General features: G+C 31.2%; 1 protein-coding gene across 2 annotated transcripts in view; it reads right to left on the bottom strand.

Moving 5' to 3' along the window:
• LOC127706753 (aryl hydrocarbon receptor nuclear translocator-like protein 1) overlaps positions 1-13,488 on the bottom strand; it is an 80,814-nt gene that overhangs the window by 29,494 nt on the left and 37,832 nt on the right. For both annotated transcript variants that reach the window (XM_052211414.1, XM_052211413.1), the window contains 2 exons: positions 2,564-2,678; positions 1,713-1,778 (listed from right to left, as the gene is read on the bottom strand). In XM_052211414.1, coding sequence (XP_052067374.1) covers positions 1,713-1,778; positions 2,564-2,610 — 113 coding nt within the window. In that variant the 5' untranslated portion in view covers positions 2,611-2,678. The remainder of the gene's footprint in view (positions 1-1,712; positions 1,779-2,563; positions 2,679-13,488) is intronic.

The raw sequence follows: 13,488 nt of genomic DNA, 5'->3' as shown, positions 1-13,488 counted from the left end.
GCAAAGGCCACATATTCATTGTCTATGCCCATTTTATTTACCGAATATTTTCATAATAAAACATATTTGAGAATTCTTGTATGAAACTTATCAACACATATATGTTCTTAGTCTATAAGTTTGACTGGTTAAAATACAAATGTATATCTTTAGTCTGTAAGCCATAATCCTCTAGCCATAAAATACATCTTTATGCTGACCTTAGGTAACATACATAGAGAATTATACATCTGCTGAGTATGTGTCTTTCCATTACAATGTAACATACCTAGAGAATTGTATATCTGCTGAGTATGTGTCTTACCATTACAATGTAATATACATAGAGAATTGTACATCTGCTGAGTATGTGTCTTTCCATTACAATGTAACATACCTAGAGAATTGTATGTCTGCTGAGTATGTGTCTTACCATTACAATGTAATATACCTAGAGAATCGTATGTCTGCTAAGTATGTGTCTTACCATTACAATGTAATATACCTAGAGAATTGTATGTGTGCTGAGTATGTATCTTACCATTACGTCTTACCATTACAATGTAACATACCTAGAGAATTGTATGTCTACTAAGTATGTGTCTTACCATTACAATGTAATATACCTAGAGAATTGTATGTCTGCTGAGTATGTGTCTTACCATTGCAATGTAACATACCTAGAGAATTTTACATCTGCTGAGTATGTATCTTACCATTACAATGTAACATACCTGGAGAATTGTACATCTGCTGAGTATGTGTCTTACCATTACAATGTAACATACCTAGAGAATTGTATGTCTGCTGAGTATGTGTCTTACCATTACAATGTAACATACCTAGAGAATTGTATGTCTGCTGAGTATGTGTCTTACCATTACAATGTAACATACCTAGAGAATTGTATGTCTGCTAAGTATGTGTCTTACCATTACAATGTAACATACCTAGAGAATTTTACATCTGCTGAGTATGTGTCTTACCATTACAATGTAACATACCTAGAGAATTGTATGTCTGCTAAGTATGTGTCTTACCATTACAATGTAATATACCTAGAGAATTGTATGTCTGCTAATTATGTGTCTTACCATCACAATGTAACATACCTAGAGAATTGTACATCTGCTGAGTATGTGTCTTACCATTACAATGTAACATACCTAGAGAATTGTATGTCTGCTAAGTATGTGTCTTACCATTACAATGTAATATACCTAGAGAATTGTATGTCTGCTAATTATGTGTCTTACCATTACAATGTAACATACCTAGAGAATTGTACATCTGCTGAGTATGTGTCTTACCATTACAATGTAATATACCTAGAGAATTGTATGTCTGCTAAGTATGTGTCTTACCATTACAATGTAACATACCTAGAGAATTGTATGTCTGCTAATTATGTGTCTTACCATCACAATGTAACATACCTAGAGAATTGTACATCTGCTGAGTATGTGTCTTACCATTACAATGTAACATACCTAGAGAATTGTATGTCTGCTCTGCTAAGTATGTGTCTTACCATTACAATGTAATATACCTAGAGAATTGTATGTCTGCTAATTATGTGTCTTACCATCACAATGTAACATACCTAGAGAATTGTACATCTGCTGAGTATGTGTCTTACCATTATAATGAAACATACCTATAGGAATGTATGTTTTACCATAAAATATTACATCTTAGAAAATTGCATCTCTCACTATACCTGATTTACATACCTTGAAAAACGTACATCACCAGAGTCAACAGATTCATCTTCCTCTTCAAAGTCGTTAAACATCGACCTATAAAAATTTAAAAAAGTAATTTTAATGAATAGCTGTAAGTATATATGTAACACAGGTATTATTTATTTGAATAGTTACGTAAAACTGTATGATGAAGTGGAAAAGAATATGTATGACTGATGATTTCAAAAATTTATGTGTTTAGTTTTTTATATATAGTTGGTGCAAAAGAAAAAGTATGCCATGCTTCTTGTCTGGCTCAATTGTACGTATGTGGAAAACTTTATCGTTAATTCTATTTTTTTCTTTTATGTAAGGAACACATGATATACATGATTATACTTAAATTAACGCTAAAAAATTCCAGTCATATAGGAAGACTTTAAACTAATTTGTTACATTTGTGTAATCCCTAAGTTCTAAAATTGTACAATGAAAGCACTTGGAAATACTTTTTTTATGATACTGTCCTTATTCATTGCATCTTATTTTCTTTTTCATGCTGTAAAACTGGCAGACAGTAGAACAGAGATAGCAACACTTTTTATACATTTCAGCATATCAATTCTAAATTGGTTCCATTTTTCAAATTCAATGTTCTTTCTTTTTTACTAAAAAATAAAGTTTGAAAAAATGTTAATAGTTATTGGAGTTCTTTGAAGTCAAGAAATTTGTATTTAACATCAACTCATCAAATTAAGAAAAAAAGTATGTTATTTTGCTTAAATCTGTCTCGATGTACAAGTTTATCAATAGACCTCTGTAAGATTACATTACTTTATATTTGCCTTTCCTTGGACCCAATTTGCTTTTTTTCTGGTTTGTTAAAACCTGTAACTTACTCAGAACCCTTTCTTTTCTTGCTGGGTGTGTGAGTTGCCAACTCCATATCTGGAGGGTAAAGTTCACAGGTCAGGGGTGACGGTAACACTATGTTATTGTCAAACAGGTTGTAGTCTGAAAAGAAAAAAACATATTAATTTGAAATTTAATTATATTGTTCGATAAAATGTCAGCTAACTCCTGCTAAACTGTCCTAAAATAATCAATAGTTTAGTCTCATTTCATCAGCTGAAACTAGTCTTTCTGGATAACAATGTGTATTATCTGCAAAAAATGAATTCATCTAATCCAATCAAAACATTCTATTCAAGTTGGTGTTGCTTTTGACAGGTTTCATTTTTTTTCTTATCACCATTCAGTAAAGTGATAAATACCTGTAAGGTTGTCACTTCAAATACACAAAACTTTAATAAATGAACTGGACCATATTTTCTTCTTCAGAAACGCTGGAAAACATATATGCATGTAAATAACATTTTAAAGATGGTTTAAGTGAATTTGAGTTTGATATCTTATAATTTGATGTAAAATGTCATGTTATATATACAAGCTGCACTTGTTATATCAAAATAAGTTTAGTTGTAACCACTCATGTTAATTTTCAGTTTTACAAAAATTGCAAAATTGTTCTAAACTACTGATTCTTCAAAATTATTTTGGGGAAAATCTGGTCCCCAATGCTTACTGCTTTTAAAAGAACAAGTCAATGATAACAGTCATTTTCCAGACAATTCCCCTTTTTATCACATTAGTAAAATATTTCAGATTCCCAGGTCATAGTTATGGAATACAATTATATATATGAAGAGTTGCCAAGTCCATTTGGGAATTAAATGGAAGCAAATGTAGTTGTACTTTTGATGTGTTGCAGAGTTGAATAGCAACTTTCCATTTTTTATACCATCATTTATCACACATATATATATGTATATAAGTATTGTGACATCAATGTTTAATTTCTGTTTTTTTATTGAGGCTTGAATAACAGTACCATTTTTACTGCACCAGAAGCACATTTTGACAATGAATGTCTTTTCAGGGATGTTTGAGGTCAAAATATTAAAATAAATCTAAAACCTAATACAGATGTTTAAGAGATGATAAAACAAAAAAGATGTACATTAATAAACAAACATATCTGTATTATTAATGTTTTGGCAGTTTGATATTTCTTATAAATGGCCTCTAACCAATCTATTGGTAGAATATTTTTTAAATCAATCTACCTTACATACTGTATATATATAAACCTATCTATAACTAGCTGTTTTATGGCTATATATATGAAATTGAGTAGATGTGGTATGATTGACAATGAAACAACTATCCACCAGGGTTAAAATGAGGTGGTAGTAAGCAATTAAGGGCCACCATATGTTTAACCCCGCCACATTTTTGCGCCTGTACCAAGTCAGGAGCCTCTGGCCTTTGTTAGTCTTGTATCATTTTTAATTTTAGTTTCTTGTGTATAATTTGGGGTTTAGTATGATGTCCATTATCACTGAACTAGTATACTTATTTGTTTAGGGGCCAGCTGAAGGACGCCTCCGGGTGCGGAGTTTCTCGCTGCATTGAAGACCCATTGGTGGCCTTCGGCTGTTGTCTGCTCTATGGTCGGGTTGTTGTCTCTTTGACACATTCCCCATTTCCATTCTCAATTTTATTCAACAATGAGAAAAAACCCATACCAAAAAAAAGATGAAGCAATTAAACAGCCTTACTTATAATAAAACTATTTATGAAAAAACAAATATGTCCAGACATCTAATTATATTTTTATTTATCTTACCAATATAAATTCTTTCAATGGGAATTGAACAAAAATATACAATTAATTGTCAAAACTTTTATGGAAATCAGAATCATTATTTTACCTCTACTAATATAAAAATAAGAAGATGCGGTATTGCCAATGAGACAACTCTCCACCAGAATGGAAATGAAGTTAGCAATTATAAGTCACCAATTAGTACAGCCATCAACAATGAGCAAAACCCATACTGAATAGCAACCTATAAAAGGCCCCAAAACAACTTTGCAAAACAATTAAAGCAAGAAACGAAGAAAAAAAAATATGATATACAGCAACAAAAGACAACCACTGAATAACTGTGAGGCTCTTGACTTCCACTTGACCACATAATCTATACCATAAGTGGCAAATAAAGGTTATATTTGAATCCTACCAAACAGTGATAAACTACCACTAACCAGTGTTAGCAGGTGCTTTATCAATGGACATTAAAACAGTACTATGGAATTCAATTGGTTTATAAAAATAGGCATGTTTTATAAGCCAACTAATTGTTTTAATACAATAGAAAATGAAATAGCAATTCTGAAGTTATATACATTGTACACATAATGACAGGTGGAAACATCTCCCCATGTATATATGTAATCTTAATAAACTTCCAAATTTTATAAACATTTAGGATAATAGAGATAAGACAGTGTGTAATGAACTCCTTTATATTTTGGTGCATTCACACTGGGGCTTCGACATTTTTAATTATATAAAGATTTAAAGCTGTTAATTGACTTCTAAATGTAGAATTGAATGTATGATAAACAATATTGATCACTTTTCATTACAAAGATGTAGACCATAAAACATGTATACACAAAAATGTTTTAAATGGGCATTGTGAATTCAGCTTTTAGTTTTACATTTTATGCATGGTAGTCCTAGCATAGAATATTCTTAATTTTTTTATGGTTTGAGACATAAAGTACTGTTTTGAGGAACACCAGATATTATTTTTGTCAGGTGAACAAAAAGTGAGAAAAAATTTTTCTTATTTTACATGGTTCTGTGTTAAATATTTCTTATTTTACATGGCTCTGTGTTTCAGGTTTTTTATTTTACATGGCTCTGTGTTTCAGGTTTTATATTTTACATGGCTATGTGTTAAATATTTCTTATTTCACATGGCTCTGTGTTTCAGGATTTTTATTTTACATGGCTCTGTGTTTCAGGTTTTTTTTATTTTACATGGCTCTGTGTTTCATGTTATTTATTTTTTACATTGGCCTGTGTTTCCGGTTTTTTATTTTACATGGCTCTGTTTTAAATATTTCTTATTTTACATGGCTCTGTGTTTTGGGTTTTGTATTTTACATGGCTCTGTGTATCAGGTTTTTTTTATAAGGCTCTGTGTTTCAGCTTTTTCATTTTGTGTTTCAGGTTTTTTATTTTACATGGCTCTGTGTTTCATGTTTTTTATTTTGCATGGCTCTGTGTTTCATGTTTATTTTACATGGCTCTGTGTTTCATGTTTTTTATTTTACATGGCTCTGTATTTCATGTTTTTTATTTTACATGGCTCTGTGTTTCATGATATTTATTTTGCATGGCTCTGTGTTGTAGGTTTTTTCTTTACATGGCTCAGTGTGTCAGTTTTTTTTTTTTTTACTTGGCCCTGCATTTCAGGGTTTTCCTTTTACATGGCTCTGTGTTTCAGGTTTTTTTATTTTACATGGCTCTGTGTTTCATGTTATTTATTTTTTAAACATTGGCCTGTGTTTCAGGTTTTTTATTTTACATGGCTCTGTGTTAAATATTTCTTATTTTACATGGCTCTGTGTTAAATATTTGTTATTTTACATGGCTCTGTGTTTCGGGTTTTGTATTTTACATGGCTCTGTGTATCAGGTTTTTTTTTACATGGCTCTGTGATTCAGCTTTTTCATTTTGTGTTTCAGATATTTTATTTTACATGGCTCTGTGTTTCAGGTTTTTTATTTTGCATGGCTCTGTGCTTCATGTTTTCTATTTTACATGGCTCTGTGATTCATGTTTTTTTATTTTACATGGCTCTGTATTTCATGTTTTTTATTTTACATGGCTCTGTGTTTCATGATATTTATTTTGCATGGCTCTGTGGTGTAGGTTTTTTTTTTTACATGGCTCAGTGTATCAGTTTTTTTTTTATTTTACTTGGCTCTGCATTTCAGGGTTTTCCTTTTACATGACTCTGCGTTTCAGGTTTTTCATTATCCACTTTTATCATATTGCAATAGGTAATTTGGCTCCATGCAAAAGGAAAAAAAGGGAGATTTATCACAGTCTTCTGTACAAATAAATTCCCATTGTACAACTCTGTATAAAAACTACTTACACTTCTCATTGCAATGTAAATTAAAATGTGTTTTTATGTCATTTAAACTTGATCCCCTTTTCAATCAGATTTTTTGTTTATAATAATTTCAAGGACAATTTAGTTTCCCATCAAATCTCTTATACCAAAATGAATAAAATAAACAGTAATAAAATGCTTCGCTGAGCACAGCCTGATACGACCGCAGAGGTTGAACCCTGAACAGTTGGGGCAAATTTGGACACAATATTCAAGCTTGATACTGTCTGAATTTGGATTGTGATCAAATTTTTGACATAATATAGGTTTCTGACACAAAATAAATGCGGTCGAAGATCTTATAAACCCATTGCGCAATACTGTGCAATTGAAGATTTCTTCTTGAAAATTTTCAAAAATTCGAAATTTTAAAAAGTTTAAAAAAAAAAATATGAATCCCTTAAAAAAATTGGGGAAAAAATTCCCACCCCCAAACTTTTTGAAACCCCCCTTGGAGCAATAACCCCAAAACTCAATCCCAGCCTTTCCTTTGTAGTATGGAACCTTGTAGTACAATTTCAGAGATATCCATACACTTACACACAAGTTATTGTCTGGAAACTAGAAAAATGCTTGTTTTTGGCCCTTTTTGGCCCCTAATTCCTACATGTTTGGGACAATTAACCCAAAACTCAATCCCAGCCTTCCCTTTGTTATATGGAACCTTGTGGTACAATGTCAGAGAGATCCATACACTTACACACAAGTTATTGTCTGGGAACTAGAAAAATGCTTGTTTTTGGCCCCTTTTTGACCCTTAATTCCTAAACTGTTGGCCCCCATAACCCCTGAAATGAATCCCAACCTTCTACTTGTGGTATTAAACATTGTGGTACAATTTCAGAGCAATCGAAATACTTATACACAAGTTATTATCCTGAAACTAGAAATATGCTTGTTTTGGGCCCCTTTTTGGGCCCATAATTCCTTAACAGTTGGGACCATCATCCCCAAAATCAATCCCAACCTTCCTTTTGTGGTATTGAACCTTTTTAAAAATTTCATAGAGATCCATTCACTTAAACTAAAGTTATTGTCTGGAAACCAATGTGTCTTCGGACGACGACGCAGACGACGACATCATCCCATTATACGATCCAAAAAATTTTTTTGTGGTCGTATAAAAACCATTAAATACTGAAAATTCCAAAAATTAATAAATTTGAGATGAAATTAATATAACAATTACAAACTTTATTACAGAATCTTCAATACTGTAATAAAAAATCCATCACCAACTGAAGTTAAATTAAGTTTTATCATTTTACTTTGAGTTTCATGGCAGCTTTTGAAATAATATGAATTTCCTTTAATATTTCATATTCAAAATGAAGGTTGTTTGTATAAAAGAGAGTATAAGGCCTAATTTGTCACATAAATGTATTTCTATTTTAAGGCTTTTATCATTTACTTCTGTATTAATAATGTTAGACGAAAAATGGGTACACAAAGTTGTCAAAATCTCACAAAAATTGCTATGACAACACAGCATTTTCAATTGAAAGTCACTTTTCAAAGGACTTTTTAAGGGATAAACAGGTAGTGCATGTGAAAACTGATAAGATAATCATTCTCAGTTACATGTTACTGTCAAAACAAAGCTTAAGATTGGTTCTTGTTCTTCTTGTATCCCCAATTTAATTTTAGACAACATAAGGGTTTTGACAATTTCATTTATAAGTATGGATACCCAATATGATTGAAATGGGGCAACCATTTTTAAATGAGAAACATTAGGAAATTAATACTGTAAATTCAGAAATGTTTGAGATGTTTTTATTATTCTAAAAAAAAATGCTACAGGATAGGTTAAAAAAAAAAAAAAAAAAACTCACATTTTAAATATTTATAGCTTGTCTGCACAATTTCCTAAAATAGCAATAATTTATCTCACATTTTTGTTCTACAATCACAATAGTAAATCAAAGCAAAAATTTCTGAATTTACTGCCATCTATGACGTTAAACTGACTTAGTTACGAGATAGCTTATACAAAATTTACTGAGATATCAGATGAACAAGGGATTGAGGGGGAATAACTAAGTGAAAAGTTGCCTAGGTGCAATACTTAAAATTACAAGCTAAGTTGGGTGTTAAATTAATGTTTTACTGAGGAGAAAACATTTACAAATTACCAAGAGGAGGTTACAGAGAAACAGTATACTTAAGACCAAGTTGGGGAAAGATAATTGTTACAGTCTCCTCGGAGACGGTCTTAAGAGTTGAAGGATGCACAGTCTGTGGCTGAATGCTTCTTACTATCTGATTAGAAGATAATTACTGACTCTATGTCCAAATATCCAATATAGTAATACATGGTAAAAACCTCAAACAATTCAAGACTTTAAATTAATCCTCATTGAAATTGGTTAAAAGATTTGTATTTCTTTTCAATTGAAGATTTCTTGCTGTTGTGCAATACTTTGCTGTTGCGCAATACTTAGTAAATCTGTTTACAAACTAAATATAATAATTAACACACCCAGTGTTTAGTGTGTATCTCCTGCCATAACAGTATTTGTTGTTTCTTTATATAGATCAGAAATAATTTATGTTAGAACCAGCTTACCCAGTACTAGAAAAGTCTTGTTTTTGGCCCCTATTTGGCCTCTAGTTTCTTCACGATTAAAGCCACAACCCACAAAATCTACCCCAACCTTCTGTGTGTGGTATGGAACCTTGTGGTACAATTTCATAGAGATCCATAGACCAATACTTAAGTAATTGTCCATTAACCAGAAAAACCTTTTTTCCCACCCTTTTTTTGCCCCTAAAAATGGCCCTAATTCCTGAACGGTTTGGGCCATAACCCCCAAAGTCAATCCCAACCTTCCCTTTGTGGTATGGAACCTTGTGGTACAATTTCATAGAGATCCATACACTTATACACAAGTTATTGTCCAGAAACTAGAAAAATGCCTTTTTTGGCCCCTTTTTAACCCCTAATTCCTAAACAGTTGGGACCATAACCCCCAAAATCAATCCCAACCTTCCTTTTGTGCTATTGAACCTTGTGGTTAAATTTCATAGAGATCCATTCACTTATACAAGAGTTATCGTCCGGAAACCAAATGTCTTCGGACAATGATGACGACGACGATGACATGATAGCAATATATGAACACAAATTTTTTGCGGTCGTATAAAAATGAGCATTTATATATTTTTAAAGATTTCCTTTTTTCATTAAATTTACTACTGCACTAATTCTAGTTCATGAGTCTTAATGGTAACAACAGATTATTTTTTCCTGATATTATTCAGGAAACTAAAATATTTGTCCATCTGTACTTACTACCTATAGGTTGCACTTTGTGTGACAATATGATGGGCTTCAAAATATATATATATATATATTTATATATTTATATATATATATTTATATTCTTAATATGTTTAATAAAATTCATTGAATAAAATAACACAGGGAAATATCTATCAAGAAAATTATACAAATAAGATTTAGACTGATGGTTTTAATTCAAGGTTAAAATTATATGTACACATGTAGGCCATATGCTGACATGTTATAATAACAATTAGTTAATGAACTGGACATATGCAAGATTCACAACTATAAATTGTCCAGATTGGTAAAAACATGTCAATTAAAGTCAGCTTGATAGATATTCATCTGTGTATCTTTAGGATAAAAACTATTATTGTCAAAGTAATAGAAATTTTGATAAACTGTTATATTCAAATGAAATTGTATATAAACTATTGCTTGTACTGTTAAAAGGGGAGACCGTCCGTTATGGACACTGGTCCAGACCGGCTTAAATAAACTATTGTTCCAAATAACCTTGTGTTGTGTTACACAGTGGTTATTTTTGGTTAACCGTGACCAAAGGATGCTAAGGTAAAGTGGCTATTTTTGATACTCTTTATTTTTAATTTCTTCTCGAAATGGCGGGACAAGAATTTAATGTAGGGTTAGTTTTTCAAAATTTAGTAACAAAAGTTCAAAGTCTTACTCAAAGGGTATTTAAAAAGGGCATTAATTCGATTGAAATCTTTGATGGTTCAAAATCGGAAAAGAATAGGAATAAAAGTTTACAAGATGTAAGCACACTTTTTCGTGCTCAAAAAGTTAACTTGGATTAACTCATCAAAAGGGCAAAGTTTTGTTGAAATAATGTTGATTTTAGAAGCGAAAATGTAGATATTTATTTTTTTATGATTCAATGGTGAAGGGTTTTCTTTATTGATATTTTTTATGTAATCATTTATAAGGGTGAAGGACTTTAACAGGTATTTGATTTTATAAGTCAATATAAAAGACACATTTTAATTATAATGACAAAACGTTTTTATATGCTGTCTATTAAAAGACAGAAAAGATATTATTTAAAACACTTGAATATTATTACTTTAGAATTAATTCACAATAAGTAAAAAAAAATCTTAAGATGCTTGTTATATTTAGAGTATTTAACTGCGTGAATAATGATAAGATATCTCGATTTGGAATATATATGAGTTGTTTTCTGAAGATACAATCCGAAATTATAGAATATACGCGCCTGTATACACTAATATAAGAAAGTTTCATTTAAGAACCTTTTGGCGACGAAGTAAAGGGTATTTCTGCGATGTTATAACCATATGGTTGTTTAAATATGGTTGACGCAGTTGGGTAAGTGCGTAAGCACATTTGTTTAGAGAAACAAAACATTCTATGTTATTTAGAATCCAAACCTTTTTTTCGCACAATTAGTAAGGCATACGTTGCTAAGCCATGAAAATGGTGCATGTGGTTAGGTAGAGTAATCACGGTTGCTATAGTAACAAATTTTCTATGAAAGAGAAAACCAACCCTTATTGTGGTATTTTTCAAGAATGGCGGACCTATCTTCAGAAAATAGCGCATAAATGATAAAAATTGATACAATTATATTGTTCACTCTTTATTACACTTAGGGTTTTAAGTTTTAAAGTATTTCACGGTAAATGAAATATAGGATAATATATTTTTGAAGGAAGATTTGAAAATCATGTATAATCAATAATGCGTAAATGAAATGCATGACTAGTATAAAAAATAGATAAAAAATATAAGTTTTTTTTTAATGAAAATGTTTTTATAATAAAGCATTGGTAAGGTTTGTAAACACGGATTACAATCTTAATAAGACAAATAATTTAGGACTTAAATATATGGAAATAAGTATCATATGATTAATCGTTATAAACAATAACGCGATACATCTTCTAACGAATATAGTATAACTTTTATTGCTGATTAAAAAAAAACGAGAACAGAGGGTCATAAGGTCATCTATAATAACTTCCGGTTTAAGTGAGATGACAAATGATAACAGTTCTGATAGATATAGTTAAGAAAGTAGCCAGAATATGGGTGTTGATGAAATTAGAATACCAAAGAAAAATAAACGAAAAAATGTTAAGTTTGAAAGAAAGACCAATTAATGTTAAACTTTCTCTCAAACATTTCTTGTTATTTTAATAAAATGCGCGACTAACAAGACGTAGTAGTAGGCTTCGCATAATAATTAGCTTGGTTATTTATGAAATATGTGTATATGGAATATTAATTTTGTGTAAATAATATACTTTTATTAGAATTAATCATATTCAATGAGATTTTAATTGTCGCTTCAGATAGACCGCTTAAAAATTATTGATTGTTTAGAATTCGTATTAATATCAGTAATCTCTTAATCACAGCTTTGTTTATGAAAAAGGAAGGAAAGTGTTGGTTGAATGTCAAAACTTATTTAAAACCTTTTCAGTGTTGTCAAACCTTATTTAAAACCTTTTCAGTGTCTGCGAGAGCGAAGAATATATTAAAAGGTTGTTTTTGGGGGTTAATTGCTACACAGTAAAAACAAATAATTATATAACTTAGTAAAAAAAAAACTTAAATTTAATATAGAAACCATTTTGTATTTTTTCGAGTTTTTATATTCTAGTTAAGTAAATAACATATTGATATTTTCATTTACCAAATTAAGGCAATAAGAACATATTGAGGACGACTTTGAACTATCAAATTTAGTAAATGCATTTTATTTTGTTGCTATATTTATAGGTATTTTGTTATTAATATTCAAAAGTTTAAGTGTAGGTGTTTAGCCATTTGCGAATTGAATAATAGAGAGGTTCAAATAGTCGCAAGATATCTTGGTGGCGATCAAGTGGTGTCAACTAATGTTGAGGGCGATGGTATTGCCTCCAGAGATTGTAACTTAGCTTCTGTATCACAATTAGAACCAGCTACTAAGAACCATTATTCAGTACTCAAATGACGATTGGACAAGAACACTGGATATTGGCTTTGGTTATTGGACACAACGCTGACGTTTAGATGTAAATAAAACTATACGATCACATAACTTTATATTGGTAGAGGGAATCATTCTACAACATCACAGGTAGATTTGCCTGAATTGTTTCAGCCGGTGATAACTGAGCAACCTAGTCAGGGACTCTGAATCAACAGGGTAGGTAAGCTAGGTCAGTTAGGAGTAATATCAACGACTAATGGTGGATCACATGGAGGTCGGAGAATATCAACGACTGATGGTGGATCATATGGAGGTCGGAGTTCTCAACGACTGATGGTGGATCACATGGAGGTTGGAGTATATCAACGACTGATGGTGGATCTCATGGAGGTCGGAGTATATCAACGACTGCTAGTGGATCACATGGAGGTTGGAGTTATCAACGGCAGTCAGAGTAGTTGCAGTACTTCTGAATGACGGGAATTGGCGTTGCAGATAAACAAACGGATTGTTGGAGTTGACAACAACGATCGG

Source organism: Mytilus californianus, unplaced genomic scaffold, assembly GCF_021869535.1.
Source record: "Mytilus californianus isolate M0D057914Y unplaced genomic scaffold, xbMytCali1.0.p SCAF_6, whole genome shotgun sequence".
Taxonomy (NCBI): Eukaryota; Metazoa; Mollusca; class Bivalvia; order Mytilida; family Mytilidae; genus Mytilus; species Mytilus californianus.
Note: the sequence above shows the minus strand (reverse complement) of the source record. Positions and strands in the feature narration are given on the sequence as shown.